General features: G+C 40.8%; 2 protein-coding genes across 6 annotated transcripts in view; one reads left to right on the plus strand and one right to left on the minus strand.

Annotated features, from left to right (window-relative positions):
• LOC146562534 (D-amino-acid oxidase-like) overlaps positions 1–3,987 on the minus strand; it is a 13,786-nt gene extending 9,799 nt beyond the window's left edge. The window contains exons 1-4 of one of the 4 annotated variants that reach the window (XM_085294350.1): positions 3,888–3,987; positions 1,629–2,390; positions 913–1,113; positions 702–816 (exon numbers count right to left, since the gene is read on the minus strand). In XM_085294350.1, the coding sequence (XP_085150476.1) occupies positions 702–816; positions 913–1,106 (309 nt within the window). In that variant the 5' untranslated portion in view covers positions 1,107–1,113; positions 1,629–2,390; positions 3,888–3,987. Of the gene's footprint in view, positions 1–701; positions 817–912; positions 1,114–1,628; positions 2,823–3,087; positions 3,226–3,887 lie in introns of those variants that run through there. The other 3 variants (XM_085294348.1, XM_085294351.1, XM_085294347.1) reach the window with 3 other exon arrangements.
• Positions 2,913–23,046, plus strand: ssh1a (slingshot protein phosphatase 1a). 2 transcript variants are annotated; one of them, XM_085294341.1, is made up of 15 exons: positions 2,913–3,215; positions 5,181–5,218; positions 12,247–12,347; positions 14,377–14,441; positions 14,954–15,075; positions 15,459–15,527; positions 15,705–15,770; positions 16,053–16,247; positions 16,356–16,449; positions 17,394–17,522; positions 17,749–17,795; positions 17,912–18,058; positions 19,355–19,555; positions 19,644–20,316; positions 20,426–23,046. In XM_085294341.1, the coding sequence occupies exons 1-15, from the start codon at positions 3,135–3,137 to the stop codon at positions 21,530–21,532; spliced, it is 3,135 nt and encodes a 1,044-aa protein (XP_085150467.1). In that variant the 5' UTR covers positions 2,913–3,134; the 3' UTR covers positions 21,533–23,046. The 2 variants fall into 2 exon arrangements, with proteins under 2 accessions (XP_085150467.1, XP_085150468.1); XM_085294342.1 differs by lacking the exons at positions 2,913–3,215; positions 5,181–5,218 and adding an exon at positions 9,153–10,112.
• The last annotated feature ends 1,089 nt before the right edge of the window (positions 23,047–24,135 follow it).

Below are 24,135 nucleotides of genomic sequence, written 5' to 3' on the forward strand. Positions count from 1 at the left end.
TACCCAATTTAAACTTTTGGTAAAGCTGTGGTATGACAAGAATCTGATGAGTGTAAGTAAACTTCTGACCACATAAGTCCATCTCCGTCCGTGACTGTCAGACCACTCGAGCAGACAGCTGAATATTTCCATATTCCATATTTTCAGAACTGCAGTGTGACAGGGTCCTTACTACATACCGGAGGAGTTTACGCGTGCATTCCTGAATGTTTTGTACGTACTATGGGATGTCATCCACTTTGTTACAAGAGTTCAGAATTTGCATATTTGTGCTTTCTTGTACTTCTAGAATAATTATACAGCTTCCACAGTCTTAATCATGTGCAAAGCAATTTTCCTGCAAGTTTTTCCTCATTATTTGCTAGAAATGTCTGTGGCGTTAGTACACAGAATCCCAATTAACCCTGATTCTGAGTGTAAAAACAACCCTTAGTGGGGCCTCTCTCTTTACAGTTTCCAACCAGTGCATTCAACAATCATTTATGTGGCTGAACAAAGCTCTACTTCAGAGCAACTGGACTTTGTTTAGTGTAGATATTGCCCCGAAATGCAATAAATTTGTGAATGAGTTGCTTGATGTTGCACTTTAACCAAATATACACACACCTATGTTCTTGGCTGTAAAAGGTTTCCTAATAAGAATAAATCTTATCTTTGAGATAAAAAAAAGTGTAGTTCCAAAAAAAAGAAGCAGTACTCACTGGTGCGGGTTCACTGCAAAGGTTGTAGCCAGACTCAAGGAATATTCCCATTTTTATGGACTCAGGTGACTTGAGAAAGCTGAGCAAGTAGTCAAATGTCTCTTTATTCCATTTTCTAAATGTGAAGGACACATATGGGAATAATGTAGCAATAGTAATGTTTGTAGATAAAAACTAAAATCTAAAGGAAAGTTAAATAAAACACACTCACGTCTCCTGAACGTTGCCCTTATCATACAGATAAGGCTGCCAGAAGCCGGCTGCTCCATCACTAGTGGTCAGTGGAGTGAACTTGTCTGCATACACCTCGATGGTCAGCGGACTGACAATAGAGTGATAGTGCTCATAGATGCTCTGAGCTGTTGACAGGCCAATCACTCCTGCCCCAATCACTGCCACCCGCATGTCTGCACTAACATGAGACACAGTGAGACTCACTAACCCATGAAGGAATCAAACATAAACATTAACCAGCAGATTGACTAAGACTGGATTCAATATTAACATTAAAACGATTTTCTTCTTCTTTTTTTTGTCTATTTGCTCATCGTTGAGAATAAGTTATATGTTAATGAAATATTTAAATAAAATGTAAAATATTTCAACATTTTAAGTCAATCATTACATGTGCGTATGCAGTATCTATAACAGAAATTACAATAAAGACCTTAAACAACCTATCTCCACTGATCAAACCTGCTGCATAACTGAGGGGTGAGGCACAGCTGTGCAGAACTTGTGCTTCCACATGGTTATTATTAAGAGTACAGTATTACGTAACACTGAGATCTGGTGAAACAAAGAATCCATCTGAGAAGCAACAACTTAGTTACTGAAACTTGAGTAAAAGCAGCATGGTTAGAGGGATCAGACGCACGTGCTGTCAGCATAGTCCACTTTATAGATTACAAATAAGTTTCGCCTTACCTTCACTCTGGTTTTCCACCGCTTTTGGCAGAGTTAAAAAGCAAAAGTGTTTCAGCTCCTACTTCTAACTGGTCCGCCTCTCTCTTGCAAGCAAGGCGGAGATTGCAGGCACGTAGAGCGCAAGACGCGTTCACGGTGTATAGTTTAAACCGCAATCAACCTACTGAGAAAATGTTCTGTCGATCTCGCCTGATAATTAAAAGGACTGCAACGATGGAAGTCACAGTGTTGTCCAAAACTCTTGACCCTTACACAGAAATACAGCATATAAGACAAAAACGTAGTTTGTACAGTTCCTACGAATCTGAAAGTCAGTATTTGCTATCACCACTTTTATTCTTCAACACAGTCGGAACTGTCTTGGTCAGTTTTCTTGTCATTTCTTTAACTAATCTTCAGGAATAGTACTCCAGGCTTTTTGAAGGACATTCAAAGCTCTTCTTTGGATGTTGGCTGCCTTTTGTTGTGTTCTCTGTTTACATGATCTCACACTGCTTCAATAATGTTGAGGTCCGAGCTCCTGGGAGGCCAATCCATGACTGGTAGTGTTTTCTATCCCGGTCTCTTTTTACTGCATTGGCAGTGTGTTTGGGATCATTGTCATTTCATTTCAAAAACTTTAATGTGCTGAATTAAAATCAGAGATTTCGTTAATAATGAAGAAATGTTTAAAAAAAATGGGCAGATTCTGTGGCAAGTTCTGTCCTGTTCTGCATATCCATCAGTATCAGAATAATCCACCGACAGTCAGAAATACATTACCTGGTGTAAAGCAAAAAGGATACGTTAATAATCAGCAATAAAAATAAAATTGCCATTCCTGTCTCATGAAGCCACACCTCAACACAGATTGACGGGGACACACGCAGAAGCAACACTTTAAGTATATTCAGATATGCCATTATATTGATTCATTATTATAAAAGCAGTCAGAACAGCAATAACAACAATAATAATAATAATGAAATTGTTATTGTACTTTGGGTCGCATTTTGCACATTATTATGAGTCAAGTCACGCCTACTTCTGAACAAAATAGTAAAAACATATTTCAGACATTGCTTATTTTTCGTATATCTGTAAAGCTTTTTGAATATTTCTTTCTTTCGCGATTTTTACATTTTGTTCCTACCCACGAGTGTGCTTTTACATAGCCTTGTTTGTGTTTTCGATCCTGTTGTAAATAGCCTGTTATGTAAACCTGAATTGCCTCGTTTAAAGGTCGCATACAAACAGGCTGCTGTACATGTCAGTTGCCGTGATGTCACTGTTATTCATAGGTTTAGCAGTTATATTATGACTACATAATTACAAAAGAAGTGTCGCCGGGATGGATTGAAGGCATAACTTCCTTCACCGGGGGCCCTGCCTGAAAGGATAACTCGGCTCGGTTCCCTCCAATCATCAGTCTCTCTGTCAGCTGTATGTATCGTTAGCCCAGCAGCTAGCTGCAGCTCACCAGGCCAGAGCGGCCGGCCGGTGCATCATCATCCTCAGCTCCCAGCCATGGCGTTGGTTACTCTGCAGCGGTCCCCGACCCCGAGCGCCGCTTCCACCGCCAGCACAGCAACTACGACCGCGGGGGAGGTGAGTTTGGTGCCGCGTGAAGCAAAGCTTCAATGCTCCGTTGTGGTGGTGTCAGAGTGAGGATGAGGGAGATGCTGCCAGAGGAAGGCCTGCTGATTGAGACTGAATTAGCTAGTTAGTTATGCTAGGCTGTTAGCTCATGGTAGCTAGCAAACGTTTTCGTTACAGAGAGTTGTAGCTGACTATCGCTTATTCCAATTAGTCTGTGAAATTTTTTTTGTTATTTAATAATATTAAAGAAACGCCACACCTGTTCAATTGGCCAGGTGTCCATTTTAAAGAGCTAACGTTAGCTTAGTTTGACAAGTGCCTCATAAATGATAAGAGCTGTGGCTAACATTAACGTTAGCTGTTTATGATGTGAGTGGCTGACATTAAAAATGAACGTTTTTCTTAAATATATCAAGCACACAGCACTGTCAGGGAGCTTAATGCACTGCTGCTATATTTGCATTAATTTACTGACTCTAAAGCTGTGTGGATGTTTTGACTCGGCGGACTTGACTATAAAATACCTATTACAGAAATCAAATTGGAAACAGTTACACACAGATTATCGCTATTCTAATTTCCATCGTGCTGTGTCGTTGGTCGTGCGATTAAGCATGGGAAAATACCATATTCCTGGCAAACAGACACATACGACGACAACTGAAATTGTTAATACTTAACTGTAACAGTAGATAGTCACGGTTTGAGTTTTCTGCATACTTTCACTGAGAAGAAGCAATGGTTTAAGCCATTCAAAATAAGTTCCCTTTGCTATTTAAGTAGTTATTCGTTACCAGATGGGGGCGCTAACTACCAGCTATAGGCAGAGAAGCTTACCTTGTGCTGCTCTCTGCCTGTAACAGAAACTAGAATTACTATCTATAGCTGGCTTTATTTACAACCAGAAGTGTGTGAGCTGTGTTAGGTAAGGATAGGCTGAAATACTTCTTATTTCTACCTTATTTTGTACTCATAAATATGGTGACACGTTATTTAGTGCAAGTAGATTGTCTCCTTTTTCTAAAGGGGATTTTTTTTTTGGTCCTGTCCTGTATGTCATTGTTGCCTGACGGCTGTTTAGGTGTGACAGATAAAGCTGGCAGAAATCTGCTGCAACTATGATGTCATCTGCTCATGAGGGGTGGGTGGGGTGGAGAAGGACTACTGTAGGAAGGGGAGGAAGGAGAACTGAGGTAAACAGGGAGGCAGGAGATACTGGTATGAAGGCATGAGGCAGCTAATGTGTGAGGTTATTTTCATGCTTATGCACAATAATAAAGACACTCAGCTCGCTGTGCATTACTTTGTGGAAGCCCGTGCAAAATGATTTCCTTCCGTCCTCCCTACGAATGGTACTCCTCATTTTTATTTTTCCTTTTAGCTGAATGTTTGTTACATTCAGCATCAACTGAGTCCCATTGCCAGTACTTTAATGCACCTTCACTGTGACAAGAAAAATCGTCTTTGGAACAACATCTTTCAAAATATTGATGAACTTTAGAGTCTTATCTACTCTTACCTTGTAAGCTTCTCTTGGTGGTGTGGCTGCCTTTAAAATGAAGGTAAAACATGTACCTTGACTACCCTGGCATTTACTTCAGAGTCATGTTTTCAATCAAACTCTACCCTAGCATCCCTACAATCCTGCTGTGGTGAGCCATTGTTGATACGGTTAAGAATAGGTGTTTGAAGTTGTACAGCTTTCTTACAGATCATTTGATCACATGAGTAGCTGTAGTGGTGGTAACCCTAGAAAGTATGCTTTATATCAAAATGTAGTATCTCTGTATGTTCATCTTCCAAAGTGTAGATGCTGAATGTATAGCACCTCTACTGCTGCTTGATTTTTTTGCATACATTTATCAGAGTTTGTGCTTAGTAAAATACAGACAAGACTATAGTTCTGCTATAGCAGTAACAGTGCAGTTGAAATGATTTCAGTATGGTATAAATCTTTTCTGTTATCTGTTGCAGGATTTTGGGAGTGAAGATGAACGGCGAGTAAATCTGAGGTAAGTTTACTTCAAATTTAGCTTAAGCTTTCTGTGATATGGTACCACACAGGTGTTATCAACTGACTGTCTGCATCTGCCTTTGAGTCATTTAGTAAAACCTGGAATATTGGCAAACAAGGCGCTATCGGTGAATGAGCACACCTGATTGTCAGGGTCATAAAAAGCGTGTGGGTGTGTGTCTGATTAAAGTCTACAGTTCTTAAAAGCCAACTGTAAAAAACAAAAACCCAAACAAAAAAAACATGCTGTTCCTAGTAGTCTATCATGTAATATGTTGACAATTATGTCTGTTTATTTATCAGCACTTAGACCGATCAACGTGTTCTTGGACTGCGCGCCATTATCTGAGTCACTTGGCGTTCCCACAGCTTTTCTTTTTTGCTGTTTAACAGACCGTGTGTGTGTGTGTGTGTGTGTGTGTGTGGCATAGATTGGAAAAAAAAAACAACTTAACATTTAGGATTTGATCTTTTTACTTATTAAAAACACACAATATCAGCATTTTTTTTAAAAGTATTTGACTGCAAGCAAATTATTAAGCAGTGTTTAATGAGTGTAGATAAAAGAAAAAAAATGCTTACTGACTCTCTAGTCTGTTCGGATGGATGTGTCAGGTACACTCAGTAGCCACTTTGTTAGTTGCCAGTACCAGGTTGGAGAACTGTCTTAATTCTACGTGGCACAGATTCAGCAAGGTGCTGAAAACATTCCTCAGAGACTTTGGTCCACGCTGGTATCATCACACAATTGATGATGATTTGTTGGCACAGTCATGACGTGAATTTCCTGTTCCACCACATCTCAAAGGTGCTCAGTTGGATTAAGATCTAGTGACACTGTAAGCCATTTGAGCACGGTGAACTCATTGTCATTTTAAAGAAACCAGTTTGAGACTTTTTGAGCTTCATGACATGGTGTGTTATTCTGATGTAAGCAGCCATCAGAAGATGGGAACAGTGTGGTCACAAAGGGATGGACATGGTCAGCATCCATACTCCGGTAGGCTGTGGCATTTAAACAATGCTCAGTGGACTAAGGAGACCAAAGTGCTTAAAGATTGCACTACCAAAATTGAGGTCTAATTTTGGTGAGCCTGTAGATTCAGTTTCCTGTTCTTAGCTGCCAGAAATGGCATCTGGTGTAGTCGTCTGCTGCTGTTGCTTATCTGCTTCAACGTTCAACGTGTTGTGCATTTGGAGATGTTCTTCTACATACTTTGGTTGCAGCAAGCGCTTTTTTTTAGTTGCTCTTCTTTTCTGTTGTATCAAAGCAGACTCGCCATTCTACTCTGGCATAAACAAGGAATTTTTGCTCAGACAGCTGTCGCTCACTGGTAAACCCTAAAGATGGCTGCGTGGGAAAATCCCAGTAGATCAGCAGTTTCTGAAATACTCTGACCAGCCTGCTTTCTTTCCATTTTGATGCTCAGTTTAAACTTTTACAGGTCATAGTAACTATGTCAGGTGTATCTAATAATGCATCATATATATTATGTGTTTATATTATGTAGGAATATGAGAAATCTGACATGACTATAATGTACAGCAGCCATAATTGTTGTAATCTGTTCTTTTCAGTCTGAAGTGGGTTTCCCTTTGTGTTCCTGATCTTATAACAAGAACAAGAGTGCATTTTTAGAACAGTCAATGATTTCAAGAAACCACTTGGCTCTAGTAACTTGTGTTTTGAGCATTCAAATTTGTGAATACTCCCAAGCTGAATATGTTTGGTTTGTTATCTTTGGATAAGGGATTCATGCATTACAAGTTCTATGACTCAGCTGTGTTCAGTAATAAACTCAGTTTTCTTCCAAAAGTTTCTTCTGAGTCCCTGGGGCAGCTTGAGAGAGAGAAAGAGGTGTGTTTTTTCAAAATAGAGTAATTGTCCCTTTATCGTGTGTTATTTTATTCTTTTTGTAACATTAATGCAAATGCACTGTTTTAGGCTCTTTGAGTTTATGTTGATGTAGATGTGTAAATATTTTTGACAGAGAAAACATGAAGCAATTTTTAAAAAAAGTTTTCTTCCAATAACTGTGCAAGATGTGAAGGTTTAAAACATTAAATGCAATGACTGTAACCGCTGTATTTTGAAAAATGAACTCTGCCAAACTGAATCTCAAAGCACAGGCAGACTTTTTATTTCACAACAAATCAATACAATAACTTTTGTAACAGCTTAGTCCCATGTACAAAATAAACTTGTCAAGACGGTGAAACAGAGAAAGCCGGTCTTTGTGTGTCACTAATATTGACAGATTTCTCTTTTCTCCTGTTGAAAGTTCTTTGTTCTCATAAACTTGATTCCCTGATTTCTTATTATTCACTTTGGATGATGTGTGCACATTCATCATTTTAAGAGCTTCGTTTCTTTTGGAGTTATGCAATCTTCTGTGCTGTGTCCCCAAGCAATGCATGTGTGAGGGAATGATCTATGTGTGATGCGAGTGCTGGCATGCCTCAAGATTTCTTTCATTTTTTGAGGAGTCTGTAAGATAACATTCTGTGGTTAAAATGCCAGTAAATTCATGTTTATAGTAAGGTGTAATAAGTTGTCTTTTACTTGACAGGCACTGCTTATCTTCTGTGGTAGATATGTAGTTGCATCTGTTAATTGACAGCTGTGCATCTGCCAACTGGGAGTATTTGTGCTCGCTGTTCCTGGCCCACCTCGATAATGATGACGAATTGGAGGGGTTGATTTGGGCCAACATAAACATCATGCAGGTGTCTATGGCGCTAAACCAAGGAATGATTTCATTTTACCACCTTGTACACAGCAGAGGTGGGCAAGACACAGAATCGGACAAAAATGTGTGTTAATGTGTGCGTTAGAGAAAGAAAGCACAGCACAGATAGTGAGATGAAGGACTGGTAGATGAGGTTGTCCACAGGCACTATTATACTTGTACTTTTATTGTCCAGAAAGTAAATACTTTTACTCTTTTTTTTTTTTTTTTTTTTTGGCAGAACAAACTACAGTAGAATCACCAGATCCGGGTCTATTTTTCTCTGTAACACGATGACGTTATTTGTTTCCTGTTCAGGTCCTTCAAAACTCCACAGATACTTGAGGTCTGTTCCTCCATGTCTGGCCCCTCCCTCTCTTTACTGCTTTCAGTGGTGTCAGTGAGAAAAATGCCAGCATTATGCAACTGACAGCCCCGAGAGGAGGCTTTTTTCCCCTTATTGTGCTGCTGTGTGCAAAACACTCTAAGACCGTGGATAAACCCGCCTGGTTACAGCCTCTGTGTAGCCTCTTTGTGAGTGCTCAGTCTAGTCCAGAGTACCTTTCTAACATAGCAGCTCACCTGGTGACTCAGAGCAGTGCTTTAGCAGACATCTGGTCCTGCTTGGCCCCATTCAGGTCCACCTGGACACTTTTACAGGAACAGCCTACACCTTAATTAAATGACATGCCTTTATTCCTACCTGTTGCTTCTAAAGCTTGACCTTAAATGCAGAATAAGTTCCTATGTTCAGGTCTACGCTTCTGTTTCCTGCACCTGGCACATCAAGCTGTTTAGGGTTTCACCTGGACTGCCACAGAGCAGTTTGTAGAGTACAGCACCTGCTAGTAACCACGGGTGTTACAGACGATGTCCCATTGTTGAGGAGAAAAGGAGGGCTATCTTGTTATCCGTGTCGCAGAGCTATTGTTAGTGTCTGTTAGCCAATCTTCTCAGATTAACACAGTAGTGCCGCTTCATTGTAAATGTGTGGGGGGTTAAATGCTTGGTGAGAAAGAGAAAGTGCAAAGGAAAGTTATAGCCTAGGCTACCATGTGGCTGCACGTTTCACCAATTGTTGTGAACTATAATGGCCTCATTGTATTTAATTTCAGTTCCATATTTTCCTTCTTTACCTGCATTTAAAAGCAATAGTCCTTGCTGACATATTAGACATAGAAGATATGCTTGTTTTCACCTCTTGTAATCTCCAACAATATAACACAATGTTGTTTGTTTGTGGTTCATGTGAATGAGTGAGAACCAGCACTGGCCACTTTAAGGAAAGAGCCAAGATAATCCCTCCCTTATAAGCCTGCGTATAATGAGATTTAGGAGTTTTGGGACGTTGCCAGTTCTTACTGTCCTATCCAGCCATGCTTGGCCCATGTGTCAAGCAGCCTAGAGGAACTACCTTGGATTCTGTTGACCTATAATGTGGCATGGAGACATCCCATTAGGGAGTTTCAAGCCAAAATTCCTCAGTCTGCTTTTTTGTCTTTCAAGTGGTTTTGCTTTTCCCCTGCTTTTCCGTCGTTTTGCAGACATGTTTTTAGCAACACAACATCCTGGAGATAAATGTTCTGCATTAGCTAAGGAAGAAACCACCTCTCTTTAACTTTGTCATTCTCAGCTGACACAGATTTCATACTGGAGATCTGCACTTTGAGTGATACTGGAATATCTTAATCGTAACAGAGCTCAGTGTAACACTGCAAAAGTGTGTGATAGAGACAGGACAGACTGGGAGACGAGGGAGACTGGCTGTGTGAGCCTGAGGCAACGGGTGGAGGCTGCACTATGTCCCTGCAGGAAGAAGGCTGACTTGCACAAAGAGACGCTCACATGAGGGAGGAGGAGGAGGTGAAACGGAGGGAGTGGCATCTGAACAGGCGGCACTTCTCTACTGAGCAGCGCAGATGAGTACAGGCTGTCAGTCAGTCTGTCACTCAAGAGTGCTGTAGCCACCATTCTTCTCTTGCTTTGCTCCTTCGCTGTTTCTGGAGGCTGACCAAGAGGGGTTACCTCGTGCAGGAGACGCGTGTGTCTGGTTCGGGTTAACAGGATGTATCTGGTTGTAGAAGCCATTGAGGAGGCCATGATGAAGATGCTACCTTATTTTGTGAAGAATGCAGTGTTGACCCAGAGTGAGATAAACCGCATGTAAGTTAAGTTTAACTTCTAAATGGGATTTAAACAGCTAAGAATGAAATCCTTCACTGATATGATAGTGGTTAGATTTTTAAACAACTTGGTATATTCTAACTTTTAATAAAATCTGTCAGTATAAGTTGTTGAAGATTGGCTGGATTCTATTCTAACAGATGCCATGGTGTCTTTTCAGGTCAACAGACTAAGTTGGTTTTAGGACTTTTCCTGCTGATATGAGATAATGAACATCAGTTAAAAGGAGTTATGCGATTCCAAAATCTTGGATTCACCATCATTCTGTTAGTAGCTGTGCTCTTGTGACTTTTTCACTGTGATCTTTTCACTATGATGTAAATAAGGTATGGGTACAGCACTCCACATTCTAGCTGAATCATTTTGGCTATCTGGCGAGCTTTTCTTTCATAGTCATTTGTTGTTTTTGTTTTGCTTTGATACCAGATGTATTTTTAGCCATAGTGTTTGTGGAGAAGCTGATAGCAGGGTGCTGCAGGGTAAGAGACAGTAGGTTCAATTAGGATGTCTGAGTGTGATCGTGAAGCTGCGGGACAGCTCTTGATTTTACACGAGGACAAGTTTCACAGATTCTCAAATTTCACCAGAGTGCACTTTTGGTTTTTGGTTTTTTTGCTAGAAGTTATCTAGTATCACAGGTTAAGATCAGTGAACTTACAGTTGGATTACAACTTAGAAAATGAAGGCAGCATGGATTTTGTGCAAATTGCTGAGCAATAATGGGGCTGTTGCTCTGCTCTTGCTCTTGGTATTGCCACTTTTGGCACATATAGTCGTTCCCTGACAGTAGACCTTCCTGACAGCGTAATAAATCCCAAGCAGAGAACACAGTGAAACAAAAATCCTCCAAAGTGAGACAAAAAGCTCTTGTTGAGAGGTGTCCGCCCCCATACTTTGTCACTGAAACTTTTTTGCTGTGCTGCTGGGGGCGGCCGGAGTTTATTGTGAGGTGTACAAAACGAAATCCTTTGTTCCCACAAAATCATCCGTTTTGAGCCAGGCTTGCTCTTGTGTATGTGGGTTGTGAAAGTATGATCAGAGAGGGCTGTTTGGGAGAGGAATTCCAGAGCTGGATATAAAAATGTGCAGTAGTTGATTTAATTCAGATGAGGACATTTATGATAATAATTCATATTTGAGTTTTTCCTCTGAGGCAACCTTAGGAGCCACTGCAGTAATCGGCAGTTTCCCCTGGAAGTGTGATTTCATCTCAATTCTTTTCATTAAACTTCTGCAAACTTGAGAAGCAAAATATTTTTTCTTTTCTTTCATAATCATAAACTGATGCCAGTGTTGCTTTCTAAGCTCACACAACTTGAAAACCGTGATTTCCTGACGACCGTATTTGCAGGCAGGCACTTCTTTAGTACATGTTAGGATTTTGTTTTTTCAAAGATGTCCTGGTTTGCCAGAGTGCACACACAGAATACGTGATGCGTGTGTTCCACGCAGCTGCCAGGTACTGTAGATTTATGAATGCGTTGACATTGTTTTTCAGTGAAATGGAATGATTGAATTCAGCCCGGAGGAAACACCTCACTTATTTATTTATTTTTGCGCCTTCATACTTGTGTCGTCTGTTGACACGTCTTAAGCCTAACCTGAAAAACTCATGGATTTTTACAAGCAGGTGTGACGTAGTAATTGCTGCTTTTCGGTCTTTGTGGAGGTTAAGCGCCGCAAACAGCTGCAGTTTGGTCAGTTATTTGGGCCTGTGCTGCATTATACCAAGACAGTGGAGTCCTGACAGGTCAAATCTGAGTGCAGCAGAAAAAAGACAGATAAGCATTCAGGATCAAAGCTTGATTCATGGCGGCTGCAGACCTGACGTCTGGGCCTGTAACATGGCAGCTGGGCTTTTCCACTCAGCTGTTGAGGTAATTCGCCCTCAGCAGACAACCAGGATTTATTGTCATCTCGTTGGATGTTTCCAACTGAACAGAAGCATCCTGTTAAAAAAAAAAAAAAAAAAATTCATTTGTCTCGTGTCCCACTGTTTGGTTGAGTTTTCCAAAGAGCAACCTGAGCTGTTGCTCTGCTGAGTTGTAGTTTACACACAGTGTGTCTTTTCTAAAGATGTGTAACCCCTGACTTTCCTCTCATTTGTTTGCAGCCTGAGTGAGAGCTTCTTCATGGTGAAGGGTGCTGCTCTCTTTCTGCAGCAGGGAAGCAGTCACCAGGGCCAGAAAGCACATCCTCATCACAAACATGCAGGTGAGACACTACAATACCCACGTCATTCACCCAAACTGAACTCATGAGCTTGTGAATCTCTTCATTAGACTTCTCATCCAGGTTAGCTGGTAAACTTCCTAACACTGCAGCAGATGTTTGCGGCTGAGGTGTGGAGAATGGAGGCTGCCTCGTTGATAAGCATGTTCCAGACGTGTAGCTTAGGCAGATTAGTGCTTAAATCCAGCGTATGTTAGCACTGTGGACAAAACTTCTGCTGACGATTAAAGGAGGGCCTTATCATTTGAACTACTTTGCTTGTGTTAACTTTACCTAGTAACTATAAACAGTTGTACTCAGATTTCCCTTTTGTGACTTTGTTTGGTAGTTTTTCATCATTTTAGCTCAAGCAAGATAAACAAAATTATTCAAGTTTAATTTTTTATGTGAAACCGAGTTTGTGGTTCTTTGTGTAAATTAATGCCACAATACCATTATATTGCAATAGAATACTGGAATTTGGATATTGTAGAAATAGAACCATTATACAAATTGTTTTAAGTCTCTCATTTATGGTTACACTCCTGTGAGGCCTGTTTGAACTTAAACTAGTGATTTATCTGTAATTGATTTTCTATTGATTAAAGTCAGAGGTTTCGTTACAAGTTGAACTGAACTTGCATGTATCTTTAATCACTTTTGAAAGACACAATTATAGCTTTAAAGACATAAGGCTTACGAGTCAGTCCAATGACATTATGGGTCTTTAACACTAGCCAACAGTTGAAGCACTGCCAAGTCACTTGGCAAGTGCTGGCTGCGGCTGGCAGCTTGGTCTATGCTGCCAGCCACTTTGTCAGGTAACCCACATATTTGAAGGTCCTACTTTGTCCTCAAACACATTTTACTATGGAAATACTTGTGTAATTTCCCAGTAACTCTGGCCTTTAAGAAACGAAAAGTGCAGAACAGTGAGAGGGATTCATGCAAAACGTGCATGAGAAGAACAACTGCTCTGTGGGAATAAAATATTTTGGTCTCATCAACCAGTTTTGTGGAAATAACCATGACATTAAAAATACAATGCTCTGCAATCTGGGAGACAATATTTATGTGGCTGTGACGTGTTTGACTTTACATATGAGTGAGCTGTTTGGTTGTTGTTAACTTCTCTCCAGGCTCAGTGGTTTAAGTGAAGACTTTAAGTTGAACTAGTTTAAACGAGACTAACAAAACAATGCATTTATGTGTTGAGTATGACTGGTAACTTGCAGCTGTTAGTGTTAGGAACTCACTTGACTTTGATCCACAGCATGTGAATAGTTTTCTGAGGATTTATTTCTAACAGCTATGAAGAAGGAACCCAAAGCATAAACAGGGTCTGTCAAATAAATTCAGAGTAATGTTTTAGTACTGAAAGCAATAACTTGGTGGAGGAGCTTTAGAATACCTTCAATATAGTGTTGATCCTCCTCTTTTTTTTATTTGTAGGTTTTAAATATAATGTATATAGTTTAAGCCTGGCCCAAAAATCAGAGCAGAGAAATGACATGACACTGCCAGAAAGAGTCTTTTACCTTGTCTCATGCCAGTATCTGTAAGTTAAACCAGTCAGGATGTCAGTTTGTTTCTCCTGACCTGTTGTGACATATTTCAAAATAGCTGGCTCTCTATCAACTGCTGGTTCACGCCCTGTTTTATTATCCAGCTCCACTGACATGTCTTGGCAGATAGATCACTCAGTGATATAAAAGGAGCCAAGACAAGTTCTTGAGTTGTTGTGGTTAGATAAATTTGTGCATGCAATTTCATTGTCAGTTCACGTTTTGTCAGCTGATAAGAATCACTGAGCAGGTGATCTGTTCGTTTTTCCAGGAGCAGGTATTAGTTTTGGCCTTGATGTTCAACACTAGGGAGCAGCCTAATTTCACTTACCTTCAGTATCCTGCAGCAGTGCATTTAATAAGCCACTGTGCTTGCTTTTTATTCTCCTTAATTCTCCTTATTGTTTTCAAACTACAAATGTGTGTATGCTGATGAAAATTTATAATAACTGTCACCACCTCAACAGGTGACTTACCTCAACACCTGCAGGTGATGATAAACATTCTTCGATCAGAGGACAGAATCAAACTGGTAAGAGACAGCTTAAATCTGTTCATACATCTAGATGGAAATATGCACACACACACACACACACACACACACACACACACACACACACACACAGTGAGACCAGTGACTAACAAACCCTCCAGAATGCATTTTATTGTGTAATCAGATGCTTATTTGCTCACTGTAATTATTAGCTCACAAGGGCAGGTTTGAACATACTCAGGAGAGCATTACAACATGTTTCCATAGCATAGGGGTGTATGTGTTACCCACTTTATGTTTACCACCTATGTGCCCGCACACATCCTGAGCACTCAGCTACCCTGTTGCATCAAGCGTGCGACACTTTGTTGGACAGAAAAGCAGTTTACCAGAATTTTCTTGCTTCTCCTGTGCATTAGCTTTTCTGCCTGTGTGAAGGCAGTTAACACAATGTTTACATTTTAATTATTATATAAATACTTAAATTAGTGTTTTGAAATTTTATAACCTGGATGAAACACTTTGAATTCCACTGTTTGTGTCTTGTGCAGGCGGTACGGCTGGAGAGTGCATGGTCAGATCGTGTGCGGTACATGGTGGTGGTGTACACCAGTGGGCGACAAGACACAGAGGAGAACATCCTTCTGGGAATTGACTTCACCAACAAAGACTGGTAAAATATGTAGAGTTTAATATTCTTAAAGGCTAAGCTCCATTAAAGATTTGATATTTTTATTGACTTTGTGTTTATTCTGAACAAGACAGATGAAATACTTTATACAATATGTACTTGTGAATGTAGATAGCACTCACCTGCACCACTCTGACTGAAGCTTAAAATATGTCCTTGTTTCTAGCCACACACAAGCTCAAACCTTTGTACCTTAAAACAGTTGACATTTAAATGTTACCATTTCTCTGTTGGAGGTATGGAGTTACCTGTGAAGCTAGTAGTTTTAAACAAAATACAAATTTCTTGTAACAACTGAATTAAAAGTCCATGTAAACATTGTTCTTTCATTCCCCCTTTTTGCCTTTTTTATTCTACTTTTCCAGTAAAAGCTGCTCGATAGGCATGGTGCTACCTCTGTGGAGCGATACAAAGATCCACTTGGATGGAGATGGGTGAGTTTGGTTTTTTTTGTTTTTTTTTTTTTAATTCTTTCTTTATGACCCTTGTTTTAAGGACAGAGGCCACAGCTGGAGCATTATCGTGCTGCTTTTTTTTTTTTTTTTTTTTTGCATCCATCCCTGACACTTTAGATGAACACATAGTAACCATCTGTTTTATTTGCTCCTCAGGGGTTTTACTGTGAACACGGCAGGTCGGACTCATGTCTTCAAACCCGTGTCAGTGCAGGCTATGTGGTGAGTAATGATCAACCCCCGGAGTCACAGTGGCTGGCTGCTACAGTTGACTTTCATGGCACACAACAATAAATCCCCTAATAGACAGACTCTGCTGCAATGGTGCAGGCTGAGGCAGTGCTCAATATGCCACCTACTGGCATAAAGACATATGTGCACAAAAGTGCACAAGGCCAAACTGTAAACAACACAATCATGTGATTTTATTTTATTATTATTTTTTTCATCATTAAAGAGAATCAAACTATCAATTCTTTATTTTCCTATTCAACAACCATCTAGGTCAGCCCTGCAGGTTCTGCACAAAGCATGCGAGGTTTCACGCAGGTATAACTATTTCCCTGGAGGAATGGCTCTCACCTGGATGGGCTACTATGAGAGCTGCATTGCTTCAGACCAGAGCTGCATCAACGAGTGGAACGCCATGAAGGACTTGGAGACCACACGACCAGACTCACCCACCATGTTTGTCGACAAGTCAGTAAACACGGTCCAACTTAAATTTTGTTGAAATGGGTTCAGATTCTTTTGGAGCAGCTGTCTTTAACAAGTGCTGAGAGTTTCATGAGACATCATCTTTTGCAGGCCTTCAGAGAGAGAGAGGACAGAGTGCCTTATTAAAGCAAAACTCAGAAGCATCATGACGTGCCAGGACCTTGAGAACGTCACCTCCAAACAGGTTTAAAAAAAAAAAAAAAAAAAGTCATTTACTTTCCATTTCATGTGGTTTAGTTTTGAAAGGCTTCCTTTAAATTTTATTCTTTAAAGATTTATCATTATTTATGGAAATACTTGGGCACGCCTGTGCAAATTTCTTGCTTTGGAAGTGAAAAGAACTACTAAGCAAACACCTAAACATGCATCCTACTTTTTTCTCATTAACTTAAATTATAGCATTTGGCTATCCTACCAAGTTAGTTGTTACTAACCCCTCTTTACACCATTTATCTTTTCTATTCTTGATTTAGGATTTTATTCACTTTTTACCATATAGCATAAAGTCTCCCTGCAGAGTTTCTGTTTAGGAAACTCTGAATGCCACTCCATACACTTTGTGCTTGTTGAGCTCTAGATTGGATTTGTTTTTTACTTAAATTTGGTCACTGTAGTCTCTTCATCAAGAAACGGATACAGTGAATTGGGCTTACCCAAGCGCAATGCTTTAGTCTTCTGTGATGAGGTTGCAGGTAGGATTTCCTTTTTAGATGTAGATCCTGTTTCTGCATCAGTGCTGCAGAGTGGAGAGGTGCAGTGCCACTTGTGTCAGCTAAACCTTCCTGCAGCTCCTTTGCAGTTATATGAAGGTCAATATTCTGCTTAGGTTTCACCCAGCAGATGGGCAGTTGTATCTGAAAGTATTAATAGTCTTTAAGATGTTGTCAATACCTCCATGTTATTGCTTTAACTGCCATTTCTTAATGTCAATTTTTGACTGTCTAGCTTGCAAGATAAAAGATTTTTGAATAGCCCCTGTCCTTTGTTTTGGTAGGTCACTTGATGAAATAAAAATCAATGGACTAACTTGTTAAAAGAGATCACTTAAATGTGTGTTTATTGCCCTTCACACATAAGTCATGCTGTGTTGTTTTTTTGGGGGGGTTTTTTGTTGTTTTTTTTGTTCAGATCCGTACAGAGTTGGAGCAACACATGAACTGCAACCTTAAGGAATACAAAGAGTTCATTGATAATGAGATGCTGCTGATCCTGGGTCAGATGGACAAAGCCACCCTCATCTTTGACCATGTCTACCTGGTGGGAAAACTAATGCTGTCTCTTACATTGACAGAAACATTTGCTACATCTGTTGTTTCCTGCGAGTAGCTGAGATAAAATGATTCCTTTTCTGTTCTACCCCAAAGGAACATTAGTGTTAAAGTAATCTTGCCTTTAAAATCATTGTTTTGGAGAAAGAACAGTCTCCCGAAGATTTGAAAATATACCCAGTCTAAACATTATTTTCTCTCATTTTGTTTTTTAGGGCTCTGAATGGAATGCATCTAATTTGGAGGAGCTGCAAGAGTCAGGGTGATTTATTTTAGATAATAGAGAAGCTCAGATATCCACATAAAAAAACATATTTTCATTATGATTTGAGCAAGAAAGAATGCTGTTGATGAGTTCATGTTATCTTTCCTCCCCAGGGTGGCCTATATACTCAATGTAACCCGAGAAATAGACAACTTCTTTCCAGGCACATTCAGTTATCACAACATACGCGTCTACGATGAAGAGGCCACCGACCTGCTTGCTCACTGGAACGACACATATAACTTCATTGTTAAAGCAAAGTGAGTCCTGAGTGGAACAGAAAACATGTCGATGATATAACTATCTGTATGTCATCATCACTAGAGACTTACTGTCAACAAAGCTAGTATTTTAGTGAAGTAACACATTAGTACATATAAATATACAGCTGAGGTCATAAATGACCCCACTTGGTAACTTCAAGGTTGTAGTACATACACTTACTCATTCATTAGGCACACCTTGCTAATACTAGGTCAGACCCCCTTTTGCAGTCAGAACTGCCTAAAATTCTTTATGCCGTAAATTCAACAAGGAAACATTCCTCAGAGATTTTGGTCCATATTGACATGATAGCATCACGCAGCAGATGATGCGAATCCCCTGTTCCACCACAGCCCAAAGGTGCTCTCTTGGATTATCCTGCTGGAAGCAGCTGTCATAAGATGGCCCCACTGTTTTATGTAATACTCAGGTAGGCTGTGGAGTTTAGTGTTCGGCTGGTAGCAAATATCCTTCATACTATTGCACCACCACCACAAGCCTGTCTGGCACAAACAACCATGCCACGTTCACTTAAACTGCCTTTCTCCCCAATTCTGATGCTCAGTTTAAACTTCAGCAGGTTGTCATGACCGTGTCTAAATGACTAAAAGCCATTGAGGTGTTCCCATGTGATTGAATGTTTAGATATTTGTGTTAAAAAGAAGTTGAACAGGTTTAGTTAACAATCTGTTATGTAGCAGAAAAACAGAATTCCAGCTTAACTTCCTGCTTTAGGGATCATATTTTCTGACAACACTTGAACCAGCCAGGCAGGTTCTTGAAGTGCTGATTAACACAAAATTTGCTTTGATAAAGTTCACACAGTGGGGAAATAAAGGGATCCACCAGTTTAAGTGTTGGGGAGGTGCTCAAGTCCATAAGCTGAGGCCACAAGTGGAAAAAGAGAGATTTTGGGAGTGAGAGAAGGAGCAGCAAGGAGAGAACAAAGTAAACAATTGAGAAAACAAACCTCACATGATTATTTTATCACGTGTGTGTTCCAAAATATTGCTTAATAAGTGTAAAACCGTTTCAGCATTTTCTGGTTTACTTTGATCATCCCTTTCACAAAACAGCTGAATCGAGTAATAGAATGAGTCTGGTTTACTTATTAAGAAAATTAGTCCTCAGATGCCTCTTTTGTTTTTAATCTACTATCCAACCTCAACAGTTTTTCAGATGAGACGAAGGCAAATGTGGAACAAGAAAGTTTGTAGTTTATTTGGTTATTTTCATTGCTAATTGATGTTTATGTGTGTTTTATAAAAATGTGCATGTATTCCTTCCCACAGAAAGAACCGCTCCAAGTGTCTCGTTCACTGCAAGATGGGTGTCAGTCGGTCTGCCTCCACCGTCATCGCTTATGCCATGAAGGAGTACGGCTGGTCGCTAGAGAAAGCTTATAACTTTGTCAAGCAAAAGAGGAGCATCACGCGACCCAACCCAGCTTTCATGAGACAGCTGGCAGAATACGAAGGCATCTTGGATGCCAGGTATAATCCCTCGATTGATCTATGCATAAATTGTAGGTGAACTCTTTAAGCTTTTTTAAACTTGTGTTTGGTCTCTCTCTGTTTTCAGTAAACAACGGCACAACAAGCTCTGGCATCCAGACGGAGACTGTGAGATGGCCGAGGGACAGCAGGGAATGGCTCAGTGCTGCAGAGGAGAGGAGGGAGGCATCCTGACTCCAGATCCAGGAATGTCTCCCTGCTGTGAGGAAGCACTATCTGATAAAGGTGCAGCGTGCCCCTCCCCATGCAGGACTGTTCCCCTGGAGAACGACCCAGCCTACAACAACTATTACTTCCGCCGTCTCTCTGACTCTGCGCTGGACAGTGAACCATCAACACCTGTGCGCGGCCCTCCCCTTCTCGGCATGGAGAAGGTCTTTATAGAAATTGAGGATGTGGAAAGGGATGCTCTGCTGGATGACGAGGCCTTTGATGGCCGTGAGGGCTTGCCGCTCCCCCACTTTGGGCCGACGGCAGAGGGGACTGCGGCCCAGACCTGCAGTCGCGGTCCGGAGCCCCTTGAGGAGCTGCGTCTGAGGCTGGAATTCAGCACAGTGGAGGAGGAGGAGGAGGAGGACGTGCAAAAGGAGGAGGCAGAGATGGAGGTATTAATGCAGCCAGATGATGAAGGCGGTGGTGAAACGCAAGATGTCGAAGTAGAGGGTAATGGGATGGACCTGGCAAGTCTCAATGAAAATTCCAACAATAACAACCATTTCAGCACTCCATGCAACTACAATGTAAGTTTGAAAATTGAAGTTTAGCCCATATTTCAGACTGAAAATGCTAAATATTTGCATAAATAACTGTTGATTGTTGCATTTGTTTTTCTGCGCCGTCTTTATTTAGAAAAAAGCTTCCTCCATCCTTCTTCCAGCCGATGCTTCTACGCCACTGCCTTGGTGTGATCAGACCAAGTCTTATCTGAAACGAGATTCTCCAAACTTGGCTTCTAAGCGTTGCCTTAACCTGACTCCTCCCGAAGTCCCAAGTGCTTCATTCCTACAGTCCCATACCTCATCTGAAGGCCTCAGATCCTCAGTGGGACTGCGGAGCCCCTGTGGGCCTCTGTGTGACTGTGCCAACTGTGCTGCCTCCCCAACCAAGGCTCCACTTGAAAGAGAGGAACGGCTTGGAGAATCACTGCAGTTAGTAGAGCCTGAGCATAATGGGGAGTTCTCTGAAGTAAAGACTGAGCTTGATGAGAGTCAGTCTGCTAGTGCCTCAGAGGCTCTCCCTGAGCTGATGAAAATCGATTCTGAGGACGACAAGCCTGCAGTGGCTTGCTACCTTGGCCAACAACAGGAGACCCTTTTACAGCTGCGACAATCTGGGTTGGTCCGCCGCCGTGCAGAGAGACTAGAGAGACTTGCGGGTTTATCTCAGGAAAGCCTGAACTCTCTGAAGCCTTTGCACGGATGCCAAATGTCCCAAAAGAGTCCCTTTCACACTGAGGAGGACGAGGAGTTCTCCAGCGACTTCGCTAAATCTTCAACGCCATGCCAAGTGCGGTTAGAGCCACTGGTCGTGCCACTGACCAATGAAGCCTTGTTGGGGGTGGTGGGGTCTGGGCTGCTTACACCCACCTCCTCGCCTCACGGCTCCACCTTGACACGCAGCTCCAGCAGTGACAGCCTGAGGAGCGTGAGGGGGAAGCCTGGCCTCGTACGCCAGAGGGCACAGGAGATCGAGACCCGCATGCGGCTAGCTGGCCTTACTGTGCCCTCGAGGCTGAAGCGGTCCAACTCGCTGGCCAAGTTGGGCAGCCTCAACCTGTCCTCCGAGGACCTGTGTTCAGTCTGCTCCTCAGATGCAGGAACACTCCTGCTCCTCTCACTGTCGCCAGAGCCAGACCCCAGCTTGGACTGGGACTCCCCGACCACCTCTGCGCTATCCCGGCCCCGCAAGGACTTGCACACTCCAGAGAGGGCACGACCAGGTGAACCTAGAAGCTGACAAATCAAGTGGAGGCTGTATACGGTCCACTCATCCCCTCTTCTGTCACCCTGCGGGGCTGAAGAAGGTTGTACAGATTCTGGAAACGGGAAAGGGTAGAGTCTGAGAAAATAAAAAGAAAGCCAACTGTTGTTATAAGGAGTGTATGCTCTCCTTTGCCACATTGTTTCTCAAACTGCTGTTCACAGTGATGAAAGTCATATTGCTGTATCTGAGAAGTGTGTAAAGCCATCAGTTCACCTCTAAGTTGTTTGATTTATGGACAAACAAGTGCCTTACCTACGAGACCAGAGGCACAGAGCTGTGTGTTCGTCCGCAGAACGAGACGGTACGGTGATCTGTAACCTTTAATTTGGTGTCCACTGGCACTTATCTTATTTTTATCTGTCGGGTACAAAGTGGTAGCCTACATTGATGAACTTGATTCCCTCAAAGAGCTTCACATAAAGCAAACTGTTGAATAAACATAGTTGTTTACCACACGGTTTATGTTTAAGATGCTAGCGGGTTGTAAAATTAATGGTTACCTCATGTTGTGTTCATGGAGCTTTTGCTCACATGAACGCCAACCAAGAGTTCAAGTCAGTTCAGTTGCTGATGTCTAGTTAAAGTGAGGAAATCAGTTTGGTTTTTAAATCCATTTTAATGCATTTACTATGTGTTAGTCCCTGAGTGAGTGAATGGGATGAGAGTAGAGAGGAGAGGTAACTTTTTGCCAGAGGCACGCTCACTGTTCTCAACAAACAGAAACATTTCTGAGTTTGTTGTTCCTTTGCACTGCTTTTTTATTGAGTGAATACTGGTACACAACAAGCTATCTTCCAAAATAACATTGGAGTAATGTTATTGACCTCATCATTCCCTACAATGTTCACTGTTCTTGGAGAGCGGAGTGTGGAGTCACACTACATGGCTGAAAATCATAAAGCGTGACAGAAACTGGGGATTTATGACAGCTAAAGTTAGCTGAACATTCTTGACAAAACAACAGAAAACATTACAACATTCTTTACCTTAAAATTATTTAAGGGTTGCCAACATTTTTAGCTCACAACATTTTTTTACTTTTTTTTTTTTTCCAATGTGAAAGACCAAAGTGTTTTTGTTTTTTTTTGTTTTTTTAAGTTTTTTAATTTTGGCTGTCTTAAATAGGAAATGCCGTTGAAGCTGTATAAAACATGTGAATCATAACGTCAATCACGTACATATTTAAATGCTGTCACATCTGTTTTGCACCTTTTGGGAGAAACAAAAGAGACTCGTTGGAGTCACCGGGCTCATAGCTGTTAAGCTTTTACACTCATATCATTAATGAGTTCTGAAGCTTTTGTCACACTGACGTGACAGCGATCACAGTAGGTTACTTCATGGTTTGGTAACCATTTTCTTTTTATATTTAAGTATGCAGTAATTTTTGTACTGTACATTGCTGTAGTTTGAATGCATATTGCACTTTTTATGTTGGTAAAGATACTGTACTGTATGTGTTAATTATGGAAATAAACATTTCTTTTACATAATTGCTTTTGCTCTTCCCTCTCTGAGCATAATTCTTTCAAAACTGAAGAGTTACTCAGGATTTCGTAAAAGATCCAAACGTTGCAATTCGGGGTCAAATGCCAGAGGGGACCGACAGGAATCACAGTCGTCTCAAAACTGAGCCCCCAACAGTTAAGAACTGGTTCATGAAGATAAAGTAAATGGAAAAATAACATACAACAACAATACAAAATAACACACATGGAAATACAGTCTATAAAGCAAAAATGGAGTTTGAATAATTCTAACCAGCTTTAAAGTTAATACTTGGTATGAACACCTTTCTTATCATACCAAGTCGTCTTTGTGTGAAAAGACTTGTCTATGTGTCTGACATTTTTCATAGATTCAACTAAAGTGGGAACAAATTTGCTGTTTTTGTGACAAGCTGCTAGTAATAAACTGCCAAAAATACAATTGAAAATCATTTTTTCACCAAGTTGTTCTCAAGACCACTTTCAAAACAATACAGCAAAGTGGTTCCTTGGAGGAAAAATATAACATTTTGAGCCATAATATACATGATTATCAGCTATGGTAACCCTGACTGGGTAACTTAATCCAACTTAATTTACAGATTCAAAACAACACGTACCTGTGGAATAAGTTTTTATTCCACGATCTTTTGCATTTAAAAACCAAAATGTTTTTTTTTTCTTTTGTATTTTATTGTTTTGCGATTATTTCCGTTTCCTTGCATTTTTACAACTCATTTTTTCTCTGTCGTGCCCAGTCAGTATCTCTATTTTTTTTTTCCATGTTCAAATTACAAACAATGTGGATGGATGGCAAATGGAAAAATAAGTTTTTGAACTTGTAATAAATAAAAGGTTTTAGTCTTTGAAATGTTTTGGTGAACACAAACAGCTAGAATAATCTTCATGAATGTTCGAACTGTCCGGCACAGATATTCAGACATAATAACGAAATACACGAATCCACTGTGATGGAGTGTGCGCCCTGACATTACATCATGATTGTGTCCTCATCTGTACGCTTTGGCAGAGGAAATATTTTCTAACAGCCAGGTTATATAACATCTGGCTTCCCGTCAGTGTTTGCAT

The sequence above is a fragment of the Mchenga conophoros genome, linkage group LG12, assembly GCF_057382185.1.
Source record: "Mchenga conophoros isolate Kocher_MC1m ecotype Shallow Benthic linkage group LG12, M_conophoros_male_GT1.1, whole genome shotgun sequence".
NCBI lineage: Eukaryota > Metazoa > Chordata > Actinopteri > Cichliformes > Cichlidae > Mchenga > Mchenga conophoros.

Excerpts from the sequence above, each read along its gene's own strand:
- ssh1a (XM_085294341.1), top strand. The coding sequence starts at position 3,135 with ATGGCGTTGGTTACTCTGCAGCGGTCCCCGACCCCGAGCGCCGCTTCC. Across the intron at positions 12,348-14,376 it reads TCCTCATCACAAACATGCAG|GTGACTTACCTCAACACCTG; the intron begins GTGAGACACTAC and ends CCACCTCAACAG. Across the intron at positions 16,450-17,393 it reads AGAACGTCACCTCCAAACAG|ATCCGTACAGAGTTGGAGCA; the intron begins GTTTAAAAAAAA and ends TTTTTTGTTCAG.